At 42.0% G+C, this 22,969-nt stretch overlaps 1 protein-coding gene across 1 annotated transcript; it reads left to right on the top strand.

The window, feature by feature from the left end:
- Positions 1-33: 33 nt before the first annotated feature.
- On the top strand, positions 34-14,622 carry SNRNP40 (small nuclear ribonucleoprotein U5 subunit 40). Its single transcript, XM_075264569.1, has 10 exons — positions 34-208; positions 1,678-1,807; positions 3,367-3,460; positions 6,533-6,698; positions 8,442-8,564; positions 8,723-8,843; positions 10,986-11,068; positions 11,154-11,215; positions 11,320-11,423; positions 14,178-14,622. Exons 1-10 carry the CDS (start codon positions 128-130, stop codon positions 14,225-14,227), a joined length of 1,014 nt encoding a protein of 337 aa, XP_075120670.1. The 5' UTR covers positions 34-127; the 3' UTR covers positions 14,228-14,622.
- Positions 14,623-22,969: the final 8,347 nt, after the last annotated feature.

The raw sequence follows: 22,969 nt of genomic DNA on the forward strand, positions 1-22,969 counted from the left end.
ATGCATTCGCTTGGCGCAAGTGGTCACGTCATTTTTCGGTGCTGGAACGGTGCGGACCAAGTGAATGTTAGAAAGCTGAAGGGTTATTCATTTATTTGTACGATAGATTTAGGGAAAGGAGTGAGACATGATCGAACAGAACAAGCGGAAGGGAATGGAGCTGGTCCCGGTGCCGGCCAAAAAGCCGCGAAATGAGGTGGTGGCAACGGTGAGTAACTGTACGGCGAACAGTGTGTGGACTGCTCTGCTAGATTTCATCGGTTGGGTTTGATCCCTGTCCCCTCTCCTATAATATATATATATATATATATATATATATATATATATATATATACACACACATATCCCATATAAATGTAACCAATTACTGACCCCAGTGGCGAAGGGTTGTACAGACATGTTTTTTCATTTACCAAATAAAGACTGTTTGGGAGGACTGCATGACAGTACTGAGAGCAGCAGTGAATCAAATGGGCGAGTATAACTTCTTACTCTGTCACACATTTGAATAACTAGCCCAGCTGTTACCACTATGAAAAACTAAATGCAAATCATAGTGTACCTTCTCAATTTTATAAAAGAACTTTTAATAAATGAATAGTACGTGTGGATATAATCTTTCTAATATCTTAAGGAAATCTGTTTCCTTCTCTACTTATTAGGCTGCTCTTCTCCTTATCTTTACTAAGACTGTGTGTTTACGTAAGACACTGCCTGTATTGACCTCACACACAGAAGTCTATGGAGAGGGGAGAAGGAGCTGTCTGTTAAATTATTTTGTGTAGTGGTAGATTCTTATCTTGAAACTTAGCAGTGTTAAAAAGCTACCTGACTCACAGAATAGTAAAGTGTAGAAGCTGCTGTTCTTTGTATGTCTTTTCCAGCAGTCTCCTCCTCCCCTCTCCATAGATTAATATTTAAAAAAGTAAACTCTGATGGAAATATTTTGTTTTAACAAGATAAATTAGACTGGGTTCACACTATTGTTAGTCCATTAATGTCCGTTGCTGTCTTGGATGACCACAACAGACATTAACTATTGCACAGAAGGAACACACTTTGTCTTTTCCTATTGACACTGATGTAAGCAATGTGACGGACACTATTTTCATGTTTGTTTACTTTTCTAACTGTAGAAAAAGTTGTGCTTGCAGGACTTTTTCCTCCATTGCTAAAGTAAACAAACTTGACAACCTTATCTTTTACTATGAGAAAATAAAAGGAGAGACAGAGCTATTTTACATATAATCTTCCAGGAGCCATATCTCTTTAATCGGTAGACAGAATTTTTTTTTTAACAGAAAAGCCCCAATTTGTTCATCGGACTGACAAGAATCCAATGATGTATAATATTTACAATTTTCTACTTGGGGACAGGTCCTCTTTAAAGCTGCCATTACACTTTTTACATCCTTTTACGAGTTGCTCAGAGGTAGATACACTAGATTTAATCTATGCAATACTCTTGGAACAAAATGCGTGTGCAGCACAAATTTCTGTTCTGTCTAGATAAATCACTACATTTTATTACTGTCCACTGAATGTATGTTTCTGCCTGTTTGGCTCATAAAGCACTGGTTCGATGTCGTGTTATGTAATTGTTTTATTTCTTCCACTAAAAGGGGTCCAGTAAAGGGACTGCTGAGTCATCTAGTTTATTGCTTTTGTGACTTGTAGGGCCCACCAAGATCATCTAGTCTCCAAGCTCCTATTATGCTGTTATCTGGACATGAAGGAGAAGTTTACTGCTGCAAATTTCATCCTAATGGACTGACTTTGGCATCTGCAGGATTTGACAGGCTAATCCGTAAGTATTTTTTTAGCTGCTAATAAAACATGAGCTAAAGAAACCTGAACCTTTTTCAAAGTGAAACTATATGCATTTTACTTGATGCAGTAAATATTAGGTTGTTGATGCATCAATAAAGATTTTTCCCGACTAGTTGCTCACCTTTAAGAAGTCTTCGGGGTGCATGATCCTAACCATACCTAATTTTTCAACATACTTTTCAGAATTCAACAGTACATTTTGTACATAAAGTGAAATTCTATTTTTGCCCATTACATGAGCAGTTTTTTCCCCACTATTCATTTCAAATACCTCCCAGAAGAGCCAGATAGCAAGTTACAACATAAAATACTTCTCCAAATACTCTAAACACCACAGTGCAGTATCACCTCACACACCAGCAGTGCGAAACAAAGACAGCAGAATATACCCAAGCAGAAGTTCCACCCACCACGATGCAGGTAGTAATATCGTCCCCTGGCAATAATGGATACAGTTATACTTTTTTACGTAGCCTTCTACCCATCCCACCCCTGCCACACTGTCAGAGGCACCCCACAATCAGATTGGAGATTAGAGTAAAGTCTCAAACCTCCAGTACCAGTCTGATACCACTATCTCTAGATTAAAGAGGACCTTTCCTGTCCTCGTGTACATGCGGTTTTATACACCGTTAGAAAGCCGACAGTGCGCTGAATTCACTGCATTATTGGCTTTCCCGTTACGTGCCCTGGGGTTGGAGATATTGGTGCCATTACCAATCTCTGCCCACTGTCAGAAGGGCGTTCCTGGCAGTCTAGCTTGGCTGTGAGGAAAGCCCCTCCTGACAGTACTCATCTATAGCTCTGTACTGTCAGAGAGGGATGTTCCTTACCGCCCAGTGATGATGCTAAGCTGTGAAGAACGCCCCCAGTACTCGTCTATGGACGAGTACAGTCACAAGGGATGTTCCTCATAGCCCAGTTAGACTGTCAGGAATGCCCTTCTGACATCATGCAGAGATCGTTAACGACACCGATATTTCTTGTCCTGGAAGGCACAACAGGAAAGCCGACAGTGCGCTGAACTCTGCGCGCTGTCTGCTTTCTAATAGTATATAAAACCGCCTGAGGACATGAAAGGTCATTTTTAAAGGATTCAACCAGCAGACCTAGGCTGAATTGCATCTGGGTTTAGGACCAGTGGACTCTTAATGGTGAAGTCTTCACCGGCCCTTCAGCCTTTCTAATCACATAAATTGCAAGGCTGGCCTTATAAGTGCAGATTTTGTCTTAAGGTCCCAGCTTTGCGCCAAAGCTGACACTAGCAAGGACCTGTGTCTCGCCAGTGAGACCAACCTCATGGTTTCAGAAGCACTAGAGCCAGAGGCTGCTGTTATTCTTCATTGGTAATGGGTGGCTTCAAACTATTTATCATTGTACAGGCTTTCCCTAAAATACTGTATGTCAAGGGAGAGGAATCCCCTAACAGGTTTCTGATTGCTTTTACTTGCAAGTAGGTGGGATTCAGTGTGTGAATTATATTGTTTGAAGTAATCTGCGCTTATGAATGTTTGGTTTTCTTTTTTGTGTTTGCAGTTTTGTGGAATGTTTATGGGGACTGTGAAAACTATGCAACTTTAAAGGGTCACAGTGGGGCGGTGATGGAATTGCATTATAATACAGACGGCAGGTAAGTTAGCAATTCATGCACTGACCATTAATTTTCAGCTCTGTCTCAATGGATAAAAATAAAACAAAAGCTATAGATAGAGATAGAAGAGCTTGGGGGCTGTCAGTCAAATTGCTCCAGAGCAAAACTAGCACATTTTAGGGAACAATGATAAATGTGTAGCTGCAAAACTAAGAAGGTTTGCATTTATTAAAATGGGAGCGGAGATGCAGTAGTACAGTCAAGTCACTACATCAAAGGTCTTCATATTTCTTATTGGCATCTTCAGTCGCTTGCGGTGGGGACTTCTGCCAGAACAAGCCCCAGGTCGCTGCAGACCAAACAGCGGCCTGGGACACCAGAGCACTGGGGACAGTTGAGTAGGGTGTTTATTGTTTTGGTTTTTCTTTTTTGTTTTTGTTTTCTTCTTGAACTTCTTCTGGCCTTCAGAGAAAAAATAGTTTTTCCTGGACAACCCCTTTAATCTTCCTGCAGGAAAAAAAGAGTGTGGAGGCATCGAAATATAACAGTAAATCAAAACTTGTAAGCGTAGTTCAACACTTCCTGCAGATGCAAGACATGATGAGCTTTCTGGTGGGGCGTGCAGATACAGCACTATATCCCATATGACAGACGTAACACTCAAAGGAGAAAGATAATGAGGTGACATTAAAAAAATGAATGAACATGGGAACACATAAGAAGGGAATGGGGATTAGGAGAAAAGGGAGCACAAACTAAGGATTCAACAGCTGCCTAAATCTACATGGTGCAGCCCCCTTGGGCCAGCTATTTGACTATTAAAGAGGACCTTTCATGGGTTGGGGCACAGGCAGTTCTATATACTGCTGGAAAGCGCACTGTCTGCTTTCCCAATCTATGCCTCAGGTAAAGAGCTATCGGTCCCGGTACCGTAGCTCCTTGCAGTCAGAAGGGCGTTTCTGACAGTCAGTCGGGTACATCCTTCTCCACAGCAGCGCCTATTGTGCTGTACAGTGTGAGCGGGGAGGAAGGCCTCCTCCCCTCCTGATAATACTCGTCTATGGACGAGTACTGTGAGCAGAGGGAGGGGACGTTCCTCCCCGCATCACACTGTACAACGTGATGGGTGCTGCTGTGGCGAAGGGCGTTCCTGACAGACTGTCAGAAATGCCCTTCTGACTGTAAAGAGCTACGGTACCGGGACCGATAGCTCTTTACCCGGGGCACAGATCGGGAAAGCAGACAGTGGCACTTCAGCCTCCAGGCGATTACTTTTTTATTTTTTACACAGCCTATTTGTACTACAGCTTGTTCTATATAAATGCAGCAAACTGTCTCTGAACTTGTGCAGACAATTCTGGGGATGTGTCCTTCTCTGTTTTAACTAGCTCCTAACGTCTACAGTATTTTGTCATTATTGGTGTGAATACAATTCCTCTGCTCAATGTGAATATTCACACTACTGTTATGAACGTCTGTTGCTCTCATGCGTCATAGGATAAGAGCAACTGATGTAAACTGAGTCCTCTCCATCTCGTTTCTTCCTATTCACTGCAATGTAAAAACCTAAAGGAAGTTTTCCTCCATTATATTTCTTTACTTTTGTCGTGGAAGAAAAAGTTGTGCATGTAGGACATGATAGGAACATGATAGACCAAATCTTTTTGTTAGGTTTTTACATTAGAGTGAATAGAGACATGGGGGCCAGTCTGCATCAGACACTATTGCCGTTAATGTCCGTTGCTCTAGTCCTGTGGCAATGGACATTTTATAATGATTGTGTGAACGTAGCCTAACTCTTACCTGGGATACAAGGATCTTAAAGAATGACACAATGATGACTTATCAAAAGAACGGATTGTTTTGATTCATTACCCTGTTTCCCCGAAAATAAGACATCCCCCAAAAGTAAGGCATGGGGGGAGGTTTTGTTAAATTGCCTAATATAAGGCACCCCCCGAAAATAAGACATCCCCAAAAACACTTCAGCCGGCAGAACACTGTGCACGATGTTCCGTGTGCACAGGTATGCCGGCTGCTGCCTCTGCTGTGATACCACTGTTCCTGCTGCTGTAAGATGAGCTGGGAAAGCATCGTATGCTGCGTGGAGTCCACTCTCCCAGCTCATCCCACAGCAGCCGGAACAGTGGTATCACAGCAGAGGAGGCAGCCAGCTTTCCTGTGCACACGGAGCACAGCGTTCAGCCGGGCTGCAATGCCCACTAAGTGAGGCTCTCCAGCAGAACCGCCGGAAGCCTCGCTAATCTCTGCTAAGCCCCGCCAACCACTTCCACCACTGTGACCAACAGCAGCACCAGCGCTGCTATGAAGATGGGGAAGGTAACTAGCATACCTCCCCCCCCCCCACCACCACCTCTTGCACCACCACCAACCGGCAGTCATGCCGGCACTCCGTTAAGGAAGCGTCGGCATGACTGCCGATTGTCCCCCGCTCCAGCCGCTCCATAAGACATCCCCCAAAAATAAGACAGGTCATATATTTTGGAAGATAATTTAATATAAGACACTGTCTTATTTTCGGGGAAACAGGGTATGTACCTATTCCACATTATATATTATTTAGCCAATATTACCTTCCTTAGTTTTTTTTTTTAAAATCTTTTCAAGAGAAACAAAATTAGTTTGCACTTCCAAACAATATGAACTGTGTGCACATTTTCAAACCTTATTGCTGGCAGATGGGCTGACACAGTCTGATCAAAATGTGTGATATGAATCTCATTTTATGCAGTAGGAATAGCAGTAATGCTGTTAGGGCCCTTGCAGACAGCCGTGGGCAAGTTCAGTAAGCTGTCCAGGTTAGCACACTGACCTACTAATTTCTGTCAGCACACTGTGCACACTGTCAGCCCACACACAGGATATTACATGATCCTGTTGTGTGGGCCGACAGTACAGGCCACTAAACTCAGGACAGGGCCTATTTCTGTCTGGTTTTGCAGCTGTGCTGCATGGGCAGCACGCAGATGACATCTGTTATTGCAATTTTTCTTTGTTTACTTTGCTTTACTGTGTGGCTATATTGTCAGTTGCTTAGTAGATTCTAACATTATAATATTATGCTGAATTCCTGCATATTTTATCTTTCAGCTTACTGTTTTCTGCTTCAACTGATAAAACAGTTGCAATTTGGGACTGTGAAACTGGAGAGAGAGTGAAGCGGCTGAAGGGGCACACATCATTTGTGAATTCCTGTTACCCTGCCAGACGGGGTCCCCAGCTAATCTGTACAGGGAGTGACGATGGTACTGTGAAGGTGGGTAAACTGCTTTATATTGTTTATGGAGTGGACTTCTTAAACGGAATGTGTCGCTAGAAATTTTTTTTTATTTTTTTCTTAAAGGGGCTCTATCAGCAAAATTACGCTAATAGAGCCCCACATATGTGTGAATAGCCTTTAAAAAGGCTATTCAGGCCCCTTAAATGCAATTTTAATCTCCCGTCCCGTTTTAAAATAAAAATATAAAAACATATATGCAAATCTTACTGAACGTGCATCGGGGGCGGTGATGCACGATGCCGCGTCATCTTCGGGCACGCCTACCTCTTCTTTCTTCTTGGAGCGATGCCCTCTGGTCCCGTCTGGTCCAGCTTCCTATTGGTCTTCTTCCGGCTTGAGGTCTTCAAATCCCGCGCCTCCGTAGTAGCGCTTCCTTCCGGAGGGGGACAGTTGCAAAAGATTCCACCTGGTAGGGTGGAGCTTATGTGGCAAAATACAGAAAAGTCTTGTACATAAGAGGCCAAGATGGTGGCGGTGGTGGCTTGTCAGTTCCTGACTCATTTTCTTCCATAAATGGCGGCTCCTTGAGTGGCCAGAAATATTTGTAGGTTGAGATGTCTGCAATGCATAGAATGCTCTCCTTTGGAATGACTATTGCCAATGGACGATCTCTAGGAAACAATAAGTATGACGCTTTTAGGCTTATTTAACAAGAGTTTGCATTTGGAATTTGAATTCAACATACAAAATATGTTTAACATGGAGATGTGATTTAAAGCGATTCTACCATTAAAAACTTTTTATTTGTCGTTGACACGTCGGAATAGCCTTAAGAAAGACTATTCTTCTCCTACCCTTAGTGCTGTTTCAGTGCTGGGGCCCGCCTCCGGTGCTGCAAGAGAACTCATTTCCATACCAACGGAAAACGGAGCTTTAACCGAACGGTGGGGCGGAGAAGACATCTAAAGATAGGAGAATAGCCTTTCTTAAAGAGGACCTTTCACCATTTTTCCCAAAGGCAGTGTTATATACTGCCGGAAAGCTGACAGTGCGCTGAGTTCAGCGCACTGTCGGCTTTCCCGATCTGTGCCCGGTGTGAAGAGCTTACGGTCCGGTACCGTAGCTCTTCTATGGTCAGAAGGGCGTTTCTGACTGTTAGCCAGGAACGTCCTTCTGCCTCGTGGCGCCAATTGCGCTGTGCTGTGGAGCGGGGAGGAACGCCCCCTCCCTCTGCTCGCAGTGCTCGTCCATAGACGAGTATTATCAGGAGCGGGAGGGGGCGTTCCTCCCCGCTCCACAGCACAGCGCGATTGGCGCCGCGAGGCAGAAGGACGTTCCTGGCTAACAGTCAGAAACGCCCTTCTGACCATAGAAGAGCTATGGTACCGGACCGTAAGCTCTTCACACCGGGCATAGATCGGGAAAGCCGACAGTGCGCTGAACTCAGCGCACTGTCAGCTTTCCGGCAGTATATAACACTGCCTTTGGGAAAAATGGTGAAAGGTCCTCTTTAAGGCTATTCCGACGTGTCAACGACAAAGAAAAAGTTTTTAATGGTAGAATCCCTTTAAACAATAGGCAGTTTAGTGTCTACACATTCCTTTTAACAGGCTTTTTAGGACACATGGATATCAGATGCAGTTGAAGTAATAGAATGGTTGTGGGGGATCTAAAATGTTGCTTATATTTGACACTAAAGTGACTGCAAATTATGTTTGTCTTAAAAATGTTTGCATAACATTAATACACTCTGATTTTAATCTTTTATTTTTGCGTTAGCTCTGGGACTTTAGGAAAAAGGCTGCAGTGCAAACGTTCCAAAATACATATCAGGTTTTATCTGTTACATTCAATGACACCAGTGACCAGATCATCTCAGGGGGAATTGATAATGACATTAAGGTAAGTCTTGTTGCTTTTTCACCATCTGGCTTTGTTTTTTTTTAATAATTATTTATGTCAAACAGTTTAATGCTTTTCCAGGCATCATCTTAAAACTGTGTGTGGTTTTGAATGAAACTATTTTATTTGTAAGTTACACATTTTCCCTTGTCTCTAAGGTTTGGGATTTGAGGCAGAATAAACTGATGTACACGATGCGAGGACATGGAGACTCTGTGACAGGCCTGAGTCTTAGTTCTGAAGGCTCTTACTTGCTTTCAAATGCTATGGATAACACAGGTATGGCACAAAAAATATTATATAGATATTGAAAAGATGAAATGAATGGTCTTGCAGCATATTCTGTTAACACTTGGTCACAAGCATTTCAGTATCACATGCAGTCCTGTCTGTGGGCATCATGTTATAGAGAAAAGGGCTGAGCAGATTGATAATTCTGCAGGAAAAGTTTCAGTAACTTGTATTTCATTCATTTTCATCCATGCTCTTTCTATGATTAGGCGTCATATGGGTGTCTTTATTTAGTGACTGACAGCCTTTCCTACATGAACGTACATGCATATGAACGTACATGCATATAGCTGTCAGTCATCGAGAAGAATCTCCAATTGGCTTCATAATCATAGCTACAGCAGGGATTTAAATTACTGTATTATGTGTTCTACTGGATCTCTTCCCACAAAATTGTATGTCTTGAAGCTCAGCGTCTCCTGCTTTCTAATATGCTGCCCTAGTTTATTTGATATAAAACTTTTGTTTAACCCCATGATGAAATGGTGCCTAGTGGAAATTTTTTATTCAATGATCTGTGATGTAATGATCATGGCACCTGTTCAGGCGCTTAGCAGGTGTCAGTTGACACCCTACTTTAGCACTCACAGTCCGAGATGGCTCCGATTATGGGTGGTAACCACTTAGATGCTGAAGTCACTCATCTTGATAAGTCTGTTCCCTCCCCTGATCAGCCCACATATATCTCCTTTGGTGGTTACTGATCAGTTTCTTTGATTTCCTGGTGTTTGATCAGTGACCTTCGGTTTTCCTTCATTCAATGTAGGTATTTTGTGAGACTGAATAGTTGAGATTGGCTGACAGCTGTTATACACTGCAATACATGAATATTACCGTGTGTAATCCTAAACCAGCAATCAGAGTATCTTTCTCATACCCTCATGAAAACAAAGCTTCACTTTTTTTAAACTTTATTTTAGACAGATTTATGTACTTTTTGGGACGCAACATCGTGTGGGATCTTTTCAATTAAAATATTCTACAAAACTTCCTATACCAATGAGTACTATCAATTTATGAAAAAATAAACCTTAAATAGCTATAAAATTATATGCAAGGCATTGAAACCGTAGCGTATCGGTTGAAGGCCAGAGAGTTTCTGGACTGAGAAACTTTTAGTAGATTGCTGTTGTCTCTTGAAGGTTACTTATTATTTTAAAACATGTCGGACACTTTGATGTAGTATGGGTGCTGAGAACCCTGTTGTTTGCTAAAACATAGGTGTAGAAGTGCTCCGCCAAGTTTTGTGGCTTTTGATTGTGTTTAACAACACATTTCTCCTCAGAGTAAGGGGCAGCTGTACTGACCCTTAGGGGCTGTTCACCTAACCGCAATGGCCAATGTCCATATTCAATTACTGCTTTCTTCTGCTCCTGTATAGGCTCAGATGAATGGGCCTAATCAGCACAGGGTCTCGATCCACAGAAAGATTTGAAAACAATGGGAGGCGGAATCGGCATTTAATTCCTTTTTGTGAACGGTTCCTTAGTGTTAGTCCATGCATTACTCTGTAGAGGGCAAGCACAGATTAAGAAGTGAAGGGCCACAGCACTTTGCTGAATACTTTTGCCTCTTTATTATACAATTACAGTCCTCTTTTAGATACTAAGTAGGTTCGGACTACTAAAAGTTACATAGTATGCACCAAGCACAAAGTCCCTTCAACAATCGGTTTCCTTTCTGGTGATCCTGACATGACTAGTCACACAAACCTATCTATACTTCTGTAGTGAGGGACAAGTCAAGTAGAGCAGCAGTTTAGCATACGTGATGTTTCCTTTAAGTTAATTTAGCCATTTTCATTATTTAAAATAAAAATACACTATATGTGTTCTGTAGTCAGCATGTTATAGTATCCACTCAGCAGATTAAAATAGATATTTAGATCTAGCCCCCTTATCTATATACTTAGAAACTGAAAAATCAAAGTTATACCTGGAACATCTAACATCTAATTCATACAACCATGTATTTCACCAAATTGTCTGCTGACCAGTACGCTCAGCACAAACTTCTACCTTGAGGCCTCTGTGCCTATGCTATGACCTGGCATGCAATGTGTACTGCAAGTGTTGTGAGAATAGAGAAAATAAACAACAAAGCTCACCAATGTATATCTTTTGATCTTAGTTCGTGTATGGGATATTCGCCCTTTTGCACCAAAGGAAAGGTGTGTGAAAATCTTCCAAGGAAACGTGCACAATTTTGAAAAGGTTGGTAACAACAGCACCATCTGCACTATACCAGATTGACTGGCCAGAAAGTTGAGATGAATAACAGGCTCTGTTTATATTCCAGAATTTGCTGCGCTGTTCATGGTCTTCTGATGGCAGTAAGATAGCAGCAGGGTCAGCAGACCGGTATGTATCATCTACAACATGTTTCCCATCATCTGCCTTACCTTATCTCTCCTGTTTACAAATAAAGAATCCAAGGTTTCACCTTCTTACTTACTTCCAAACAGATTTGTCTATGTTTGGGACACTACATCCCGCAGGATTTTATATAAACTTCCAGGACACGCTGGATCTGTCAACGAAGTAGTTTTCCATCCTGAAGAGTCAGTTGGTGAGTTTGCAATGGTATATTTACATCTTGCTAAAAGCTAAGGCTCCACGTTGCAGAAAAGCTTTTTTTTCTTTTTTCTTTTTTTCTTATAATGATTTTGCTGCGTTGTGTGTTTTTTGTTTGCTAAAGCCAAGACGAGATTGAGCAGAAGGAAGAAGTATAAGGGTTAGCTCACACTTAAATAACGTGTGGCTTATTTTGGCACCGGAAAAAAAGCTTCCTAATTAGGAAGCTTTTTTTGGAGCTTTTTTTTTTTTTTTTTTTTTATAATAAAAACAGCTTTAAAAAAAAGCTCTTTTTCCCTTCCTGTAAAGTGAATGGCTGAAAACACTGCGTCACATTTTTTTCCATGCGGTTCTTTGCAAAAAAAAGTGTCGCTTATTTTTGCTAAAACCGTGCAGTTTTTGCCTCCCATTCATTTCTATTGCTTTTTTCAGGCGGAAACGCTGCTAGCAGAAAAAAAAGCTAGCAGTCTACATAGACTAACATTTGTATGGAGGAGGATTATGGATGTGGATTCCGCTGTCAAAATCCTCCTCCATGTCCCTGTGTGAACTAGCCCTAAAAGATTTCTTTATATTTGCCATTGCACTCCTGGGTTTGCCCTCAAAAACATGGCAAAACCTGCAACAGAAAAACAGTTTTTCCACAGTGTATAAGTATAAGCTGGAAAAGGTGAGCTATAGTTTGCCTTAAGGCTACTAACATAGTTGTTCATAATCTGCTTTATTTTTGTAACGGGTAGCAGCAGGACCATTTTACTTATTGTATTGGTAATTGCAGCCATTGTAATTTCCTTTTTTCTTTTTTTTTAATTACAAGTGCTCCTCACAAAAACTATTTGAATATCCCAAACAGAAAAAACATTAGCTTTAAAAAGTGCACATACTAAAAAACTTGAAATTGTCTCTGGTCATGAACTGCAGAAAATGCTCAGGTCTTGAACTGGTTAAATAATGAAACCTTGTCTGCTTTCATGAATAGATGGGAGTACTATACATGTGTTTTACTGGTCGAATCTTATCACACACATGACCCCAATTCAGTTACTTTGCCTGTAGGATATATATATGTATGTGTGTGTATATATATATATATATATACCATATCCTATTAATATTATAAATGTGAAAGTTTGTGGGTTTGTGTGTTTGCATGTTCGGATGTTTGTTCCTCAATCACGGAAAAACCGCTCCACCGATTTGGCTGAAATTTTCCACAAACATAGTTAATACACCCGATTAAACAATAGGCTACTTTTCATCACAATAGCGCACATACGTTTGTACCAGGACCCTCACAAAACCCGAACTCACACCACCATCTCTGCAATCTCACACACTTTGGACCATAGCAAGCCACACAATTCATATTGCCCTCTGCAGCCTAGCCCCTAACCCCACACAATCTCATATACATATACTTTACCACTTTGCCCCTCACCTTAACGATACTCCAGGAGGCTCTCTTTAACGCTCCGGAGCAGCCATGTTTGCCGACCCCCACCGCTCTGACAATCCGCGACACCACCCACCCATGTCAATACCCCTAGGAGGTCTAATAAATGCAAAAAAAAAAAGTTTAAAAAAAAATATAAAAAAATAAATAAAAAGGATTAAAAATTCAAATCACCCCCCTTTCCCTAGAACACATATAAAAGTAGTTAAAAACTTTGAAACACATACATGTTAGGTATCCCCACGTCCGAAATCGCCCGCTCTACAAAGCTATACAAATATTTTTCCTGTTCGGTAAACGCCGTAGCGGGAAAAATGGTCAAAAATGCCAAACCGCCATTTTTTCACTGTTTTGATTCTGATAAAAATTTGAATAAAAAGTGATCAAAGCAATAACATTTCCCGAAAATGGTAGAACTACAAAGTACACCCGGTCCCGCAAAAAAAGACGCCCTATACATCCCCGTACACGCACGTATAAAAAAGTTACGGCTGTCGGAATATGGCGACTTTTAAAAAAAAAAAAATTTTTTAACACAGTTTTGGATTTTTTTTAAGGGGTCAAAATGTAAATAAAACCATATAAATTTGGTATCCCCGGAGTCGTAACGAAACACAGAATACAGGGGACATGTCATTTTGGTTGCACAGTGAACGCCGTAAAACCAAAGCCCGTAAGAAAGTCGCAGAAATGCATTTTTTCTTCAAATCCACCCCATTCAGAATTTTTTCCCTGCTTCCCAGTACATTATATAGAATAAATAATGGTGGCATCAGGAAGAAAAATTTGTCCCAGGAAAAATTAAGACCTCATATGGCTCTGGGAGCGGAGAAATAAAAAAGTTATGGGGTTTAGAAGGAGGGGAGTCAAAAACGAACATCAAAAAATGCCATCGGCGGGAAAGGGTTAACTTCAAATACTTCTGTCCCAAAGACACTATGTACAGTTTATAACAACACCGTATAGCAGCTCAAATACAAAGTAACTTCAACACAAAAGTCTCAAATGTACATTTCATATCCCATACCTTATACACAGTACGAAAACCTTACCCACGCCTGTATATACCCACTTCTACAATCACCGCAGACGAAGTCGCGGGTAACAGCTAGTGTGTGTGTGTGTGTGTATATATATATATATATATATATATATATATATATATATATATATATATATATATATATATATATATATATATATATATATATATATATATAATTTTTTTTATATATTTTTTTTTTCTTATATCATATCATTCAATAATCCTACTTTTATTTCTTTTGTCTTTTACAGTTCTCTCTGCTTCCAGTGACAAAAGACTTTACATGGGGGAAATACAATGAAAGAACCACACACAGAATTTCATCCTTTTTAGTTTGTTTGCACAAGGCTGATTTGTCGCAGATATTTCTGAGGGTCCATCCATCTGAATAGGGATAAGAAACTAAACGTGAATGCGTAAACGTGTCTTGTTGCAGAATGTTTTACAAGTCTGCCATGTGTGAATATTTTCTTACTTTGGAGTAAGGATGCTACATTTTATTTCACTGCTTCCCAGGTTCATGGTGTCCACCATGCACATATACATAGTTAAATGGGAATGAGAGGCATACAGTATGTTGTGAAATATTAGTCTGTACCATTGCAATGCCTTTTTTATTTTGTATTATAAACTGTTTTATTACAGTTGTATGACTGGTCTTTTATTTCACTTTATCATGTGTGCTTATCCTTTTTCATGGTCTGAATTTCACCAAGGCTTGGGCTATTATGAACCAAATCAAAATCATGATTAACTGAACATTTTACCTCAAATAGGATGAATAAACTATTATTCTAGGATACTCCACTTTTACTTGCCACACTCCCTACTTCTATATCTCAGAATTTCCGTTTTGGTTATTCCCCTATTAGCAATCCTGGTTGGCCAATATACAGTTAGTGATGCATTCTTTAGTCAATGGCAGTATGAGACAGCATGGTATGTGTGCACAATAACTGAAATAATCAATGTGGGCAACGGTTAACTGAGCTGATGTTGAAGTTAATAACCCAGCCCTATTTCCAGCTTTTTCTCAGATTTCTTTTTTGTAATCCCATTAAGTATTACCTTGCCAGGTTGGGCAAAAGTAGAAAAAAAGGCAAGTTAAAAACCCAGTGCTCGTAAGCCTTAAAGCATAGGTGAAGAAACATGGACACTCTTGACAGAGCACATTTCCGTCATTGGGTTACTTGGCTGACAAAGGGATTTCGCCTATTTCTGTTCAGTGATACTTTACATACATATATTGTTCTAGCCTTCATGTCTTGGAGCAGTAAATGAGATTAAAGGAGCTCTGTGTATGATTTGTCACCATGCTGTGTCTTCCCCTTCATTTGGCCATAGCATATGTGCCTGTGGAAGAATAAACCATTTGGAGTGTGCTGGAACTGCAGCCTTGAAACTATTTCATGCTTTGTTGGTTAGGATTATTGATTAATATTCAGATATTTGTTGGGAGGGGGTTCTGGCATCTGCACTCACAAGCAGAGATGTTGTGCTAGAATAAACAATGTAGTACGAAGGTGGTGGAGGATGAGGAGGGTAGATATGTTAGTATTAGTTGTGCAATCTATTCCCAGCCATTACATCTTATAGCATTATATATACCACTGCCTTATTCAGGCTTGGCTATTAAACGCATACTTCCACTGCTCTCAGGTGCTCCTGGGGTCCCTGCCCTTCTTATTGGGGATTTCAATTCATACCTTTCTCCTCATTTAGATAAGTTCCACACGGGCTCTATCCCCCCAAACTGCGACTCCTACTTCTCTATATAAGTTAATTGCAGAGGTCGGGTTGGTTGATATATGGCGCTTGCGATACCCAGACACCAGACAATACTCCTGTTACTCCTCCTCCTATGGTTCACTGTCCAGAATTGATCTGGCACTGGCCAACAAGCTGCTTTTGCCGCTGGTTGATTGCGTTTCCTATGAACCCCGGAGTGTGTCTGACCATTCTCTACTCAGAGTTTATCTCTGGGGGAGCCTATGTCAGGCTCTAGAGCTCTATGGAAAGTTCAACCTTTTTGGGTCCAATTGGTGGGCGCTTCATTGTCTGTGTCCCTGAGTGAATTTTTTGCATTTAATGCGGGGTCGTCCTCGTCAGCTGTAGTCTGGGATACATTTAAAGCTTATATAGGGGGGCTTTATATATGGGAGATTAGCTCCAAAAAGACTAGTAGCAGACAGCTGACGGAAACGTTATTGGCCCAGGTAAAGCAAGCTGAGCAGGTATACCTTAATGCACCCACAGAGAGACTTAGGCAGGCTTGGGAGTCTGTGGCGACTGAGTATAGGGATCATTTAATGGACATGGCCACGAATAAACGCTTTTTTACTCAACAGCGTTTCTTTGCGGAGGGGGAGAGTGCAGGACATTTGCTGTCAGTAGTCATTAGGGCTCAGGGGAGTTCCTCGCATATTGCAAGACTGGAAAGTAGTGATGGGACAGTGATGACCTCGAATGCTGATATAGTAACAGCCATGTACTCCCACTTTGCAGATGTATATTCCTCTAGATTGACAGCCACTCCAGAGGCTGTGGATGAATACCTACGTGGTATTGCTCTGCCTTGTTTGTCCGACTCCACCAGAAATCATCTGGAGGAAGTGCTGTCCATCACTGAACTTGAGGAGGCGGTCCAGTCCCTTCCAAATGACAAGGCCCCTGGGATGGATGGTCTACCAGGAGAGGTTTATAAGCAATATGGAGAAATTTTGTTACCCCATTTACTCAAAACATTTCAGGATGCGCTGGAGTCTGGGAAACTCCCGGGTTCCATGAGTGAAGCTGTAGTAGTGCTCCTGCCCAAACCGGGGAAGGATCTAGTCTACCCAGACTCCTACAGACCCATTTCTCTTTTGACGGTTGATGTCAAGTTACTAGCTAAAATTCTAGCGACTCGCCTATCGGGGGTTGTTAGGGAGCTGATCCATCCTGATCAGTCTGGTTTTATTCCTAACTCCTCAATAGCTATCAACCTCAGACGGTTATTTCTTAACCTGCAGCTGGCCTCGGCCTCTACTGGCTCTAGGGCAGTGTTGTCGCTTGACGCTGCCAAAGCTTTTGACAGTGTCGAGTGGACTTATTTATGGGCTATCCTCAGGGCGATGGGGTTTGGACCTCAGTTTTTAACCTACGTTCAATTGCTATATCATCTCCCGGGGGCCAGACTGCGGGTGAATGGGACGTTGTCACAGCGTATTCAATTGAGCAGGGGCACCAGACAGGGTTGCCCACTGTCTCCCTTATTATTTGCCCTAGCTATTGAACCCCTAGCCTGCATTCTGCAGGATGCCTCGGATTTTGTGGGCTTCCAATGTGGTGACCTAGAAGAAAAAGTATCGTTGTATGCTGATGACATGCTTTTATATCTGGGAGATGTGACTTCCTCGCTCCCATGGGTAATGGCTATAATACAGGATTTTGGGGCTTGGTCTGGACTACGAATAAATTGGGACAAATCGGTCTTGCTACCAATTGACCTGCTACCGCAGTCGCTACTAACTGACAGACTTCCTTTGCAGAGGGTAGACTCCTTTAAATATCTGGGGGTGGTGGTATCTGCCAGACCTGTGTCGTTTTTGTCTCTAAATTTAGAACCCTTCATAACTAAAATGCGACGTAAAGTGGACTCCTGGTGTAAACTCTCCCTTTCCGTAGTAGGGCGCTGTAACTTACTTAAAATGGTCCTTATGCCACAATTATTATATCTCCTTCACAATTCTCCAGTGTGGATACCAATGCAATACTTTAGGAAAATTCATAGTATTTTCAGGGAATTAATTTGGCAGAAGATGGGAGCATGCATCAGTCTAGAGGCACTACACCGGGACAAGACAGAGGGGGGCTTGGCAGTTCCGAATGCCTGGATTTACTTTTTGGCAGCGCAATTGCAGCAGCTTCAGGGATGGGGACGTCCGCTGGGCTCGGTGAGATCGGGCCATCTATGTGTGCAAGATACCCCTTGGACTGTTCCGGTGGCTGTTTTGGAGGCTGGTCCCCTACCAACAGCTCGTTCTCGACTCCCCACTTTAGCCCTCTTATACAAGGTATGGGATAGGGGGAAGAAACTGTTAGGTACTTGTGGCTTTACTACATTTACTCCTCTGTAGCATAATAATCGCTTGATTGAATTTACTGTGCTAACGGGTTTCGAGGGGTGGAGGGATAAGGGTGTCCTGTCCCTTAGTCATATCCTAGATAACGGGATATTTAAGACCTTTGCAGACCTTCAGAGTGATTTTTCTATACCCCAGGTGTGATTTATCAGTATCTTCAGCTTCGTCATGCCTTCCATGTTCAGACTAGACGTACCCCCCTTACAGTTGGACTACACCCCGCACTGCAACATACTCTTATGGGATCTATTACTAAGGGAATGATATCTACACTGTACCGACAGTTATTAATGGCATACTTGGAGGATTTCCCGGACAAGACTAGGGAAAGGTGGGAGGGGGATGTTGGTGCGGTTGATGAGGAAACCTGGCGAGATGTGTTAGCCCTAACCCCAGCACTGTCCCCTAGTGAAGCACAGAGACTGTCTTCATATTTATCTCTTGCATAGGGTCTATAGGACTCCACAGAGACTGTTCCGTATGCATATCCGTTCTGATGCCAAATGCCCCCACTGTAGTATGGAACCCGCACATCTCCTGCATATGATGTGGGAATGTCAGGAGTTAGCCAATTACTGGAGTCAGGTACTGTCCTTGCTTGGCCGGGTGTATTCTATTGCACTTCTGCAATCACCATTAGTTTGCCTCCTAGGTCTTTTGGGGGAGGGTGTGGACACGGAAAGCCCGGATTTTATAGGGTTGTCCAGGGTTTTATACCAGGCAAGAAAATTGATTACTTATCATTGGTTGGACCCGAGTCCTCCTTCTCTAGTGGAATTGATATCTAGAGTTAATAATACTATTAGGCTGGAGAGGGGCTTATATATACAGAGAAAGGCCCAAACTAAATTTGAAAAAGTTTGGGGGGCATGGTTGGACACACCTGGCCTTCCCTCCCCGTCTCTGATTAGGAACAGATCTCTCACTTCAACTTTCTCTGTTTCCTTGATCCCCTGAATGCTATTCTTTACATGGAAATCAAAGGAGGTTCGGGAGATTTAGCGGGGGGTCCTAATGGACTTCCCCCCTCCCTCTTTATGTGTCGGATTGTGTCTCCATATTTGCTTTGAATTGTTATTGTGTTGCTGTTGTTTTGTCAATTGTTTGATTTTATGTTAAGAAAAATTTGTTAATAAAAATTATCTGATTTAAAAAAAAAATAAATAAACAATGTATATTTTTGATATTCAGAATAGTGTTTCCTATCATAGCAACTATAATGATGGGCCTGTCTAATTTATCTTCAGAACAGTACTAGTGCTGTAGCTGACTTCTAGGGCAGACTTCAGACAGTGATGACTGTGTCTGTATTAAAGCCACAATAACTAGATCACTCACAATTATATTATAAGGTTCATCCCCATAAAACCTTCCTAGGAGGAGTGAGTTCTGCAGCCCTAAATCATATGGACTAAAATAAACCTACATGTAACGGCTGAAGGTGACATCAGAATCCTAAATGGGATGTGTTGTTATCCTTTAAAATAGGAAGTTGTAGGATCAAGTATGTGACTAGTGAAATGTTCTGCTTTGTGTGAATCCAGGGGTTTGACAAATCCACTCCCGGTTATGGCTTACTTTACAAATTGCACAGAACACTATAACTTGTGAACCAGTTTTAATATATATAGCTGAAGATATTAGCTAGCAGTAGAATTCAGTGACCTTCATCTTTATAGCCCTCACAGGCTGACATAAGCAATTACTTGTGACGTATAGCTCACATGAAGAACAGTAAAATCTACATTATGTAAATTGGTAGATTAACTCCATCAGGTCAGATAAGTTTCTGTCTGTGTGCTTCAGTTTAGATCCTATTTGCAGTGACTTATTCATGGAGATCTGGCAATGTCTAAGAAAACAAATTCTGCAAATCTGGCTAAATGAATGGCTGATGTGCCCAGAATGTAGCCTGAGGAACTGTTTACGGTGCACAGTAATCGCAAAGTAAAAGGAAAATCCTAGAAAAATCCTATATTATGCTCTGCACTATTCATAGCTTGGTATCAATTTACCTAGATGTGGTCTTGTCCAGTTTATTCACTACTTGGTTATCTGTCTCATAAATTTAAGAAAACCAAGGCAAAGAAATGAATCCAGTGCACTGTACTTCTCAGTTCCTTTGTGTGCAAGTACTTCTTACAGTGAGAGCTGAACTGACTTTGGACTTAGTTTTCCATATATCGGAATGATTTTTATACAAATCAATACACATGCTGTAGTAGTAACACAATTCAGTAACACAATTCATGTAGAATGAAACTTAAAGAGGACCTTTCATCAGATTGGGCACATGCAGTTCCATATACTGCTGGAAAGCAGACAGTGCGCTGAATTCATCTGTGCCCGGGTAAAGCTCTATCGGTGCTGGTATCGTAGCGCTTTACAGTCAGAAGGGCGTTCATGACAGTCAGTCAGGAACATCCTTCTCTACAGCAGTGCCTATCGCGCCGTACTGTGTGAGCGGGGAGGAATGCCCCCTCCCTCTGCTCACAGCGCTCATCCATAGACGAGTATTATCAGGAGGGGAGGGGGGCGTTCCTCCCCGCTCACACTCTACAGCGCGATAGGCGCTACTGTGGAGAAGGACGTTCCTGACTGACTGTCAGAAACGCCCTTCTGACTGTAAAGAGCTACGGTACCGGGACCGATAGTGCTTTACCCGGGGCACAGATCGGGAAAGCCGATATTCAGCGCACTGTCGGCTTTCCAGCAGTATATAGAACTGCCTGTGCCCAATCTGATGAAAGGTCCTCTTTAAACAGGTTTTCTGGCTCCAAATTGATTTTTTTACAGTGATAATCTATCCACATGAAACTGCTAGTGAATGTGCACTGCTCCTATCCAGTAATTCTCTGAAACCACTGCTATATGGTAGATAGTGCTGCTATTATTTGGAATTAATAAAAAAAAAATTAAATGATGATTAGCACCATACTATTACGGTACAGCTGGCTGGGTCTTATGGCAATTGCTTTACCAGTATGGTGAAACGTTCGCTGGTCACTGTGTCCCCAGAATAAAGGATTTCTGCTCTCTATGACGGTAGATAATCCTGGCACCATGTCTAGGGGAAAATTTCCCACAAATGTTCTGAATATTGGCATTGTAAATAAATAAGTAAATCATTTTTCTAAAACCTGCCCAGTAAGGAATGTCCGCCAATCCTAGGCATTAGTGGGAATATAGTGTGTGATTTGCTGCACCCAATGCTGGACAAGGTTTATCACCTATATGTGGTTAACCTATGCAACATCCCACTCTTTTGGTGCCTCACTTCCAGAAGAACTGCAGCTTGTGGGACAGCGCACAGAAATCAGAGAGGCCTCCCTAGGGCACAGATTGTGCAGCGCCTCAGAAGCCGTGAGAGTAGGGCCATCTGCAATAAGAATATGCTCTTGGTCAAAAATAAGGACAGGAGGGATGTCGTTGTACTGACCATATTTCAGAGCAATGGCAGTACCCTTGTCCCTCTACGTGGTACCAGTACCATTACCCCCAAGCCAGACTACATCCTGGCACATAAGTAAATGGGAGGGGTTGATCTATCTGATCAATTCCTGAAGCCCTACAGTGCCATGAGAAAAACAAGTGTGAATATGTTACAGATGGCACTGTATAACGCTTTACAGGCAGGACAGGAACATTCCTTCACTTTCTGGAGGAAATTATCAAGGCTCTGATATTTAAGGACCAAGAAGTGCCAGATTTCGGAACTTCTGGAACTGTAAGTGCCCGTATTGTACTGGAGCAACATTTACCCAGTGGAGTCTCACAAACTACAAAGTAAGGGAATACCCGAAAAAGGTGCAGAGTCTGTTCCAAAAGGGGAATAAGGAGAGACACAATTTATCAGTGTGACACCTGCCCTGTCCGTGAAGGATTGTTTCAGACTGTACCACACATCCATGGGTTATTAATGTTTTCATTGATTTTCCAAGGTATATCACCTCCTTATACCATCATGTACTCTGAACAAATTTACCTTTCAGCCTATGATGTCCATCAATTTCTGGAAAATAAATAAACATATTAAGGGGTCTTTTAATCCATCAAACTTAAAAAATTGCCATAGGAGGTCAACAAAAACAAACTCAAAACAAACCTTGTGAAAAAGTTAGAAAAATGGTGTATTAAAATCGCATACCTGACGCGTTTCGGGACTCTTAGGGTCCCTTACTCATAGCTAAACGATTTTCTATTTAACTGGTGGGTCTGGTACCAAAGAGTATTTTGCTACTATATACTCTCCGTCAGAGGCATTCCGGACTGCACAGATCTAATTAATTAATTAATTAACCTAAATCAGCCCAAGCCAGGCAGCTTTTTGAAGAAAAAACAAAGTAGGACAACCCCTACCTTTATACACCAGCTGTTTATATGGCAAGATTAAGTTCACCAGTTTTCTCCACTATGAGAGGGAGGCTGAGCGAGGAGCCATCAGCCGTAGAGCTATGGCTTTACTAGCTAAGTATAGAGATTCCATAATCCGACAATCATGCGGCCAGAATGCCGAACAGGCCACTTGGAGACCCCCTGAACAGATTACCGAATGCATTAAAAAACGGTTAGCTATTAAATCATACGGACCCCATAGACTATAATGGGGTCTGTGTGTTTTCCGCACGGTGTCTGCACGAATCATGTGGAGAGAAAACTACTTCATGAAGTACTTTCCTCTACGCATGACTCGTGCGGACACTGCGTGTAAAACACACGGGCCCCATTATAGTCTATGGCAGACCTGGGCATATCCGGCCCCTTGACTGATTCAGTCCGGCCCGCATAGCTTGACTAGGGAGGCGTGTCTTAGTGCCGGCAGGACAGTGCAAGAAGATGGAGACGTGTGGTGTGTGTCTTAAAGTACTGAGAGGGGGGAGGATGTGAGATGCAGGGTGGAGAGTGTGTGTGTCTGTCTG

Source organism: Leptodactylus fuscus, chromosome 2, assembly GCF_031893055.1.
Source record: "Leptodactylus fuscus isolate aLepFus1 chromosome 2, aLepFus1.hap2, whole genome shotgun sequence".
NCBI classification, from domain to species: domain Eukaryota; kingdom Metazoa; phylum Chordata; class Amphibia; order Anura; family Leptodactylidae; genus Leptodactylus; species Leptodactylus fuscus.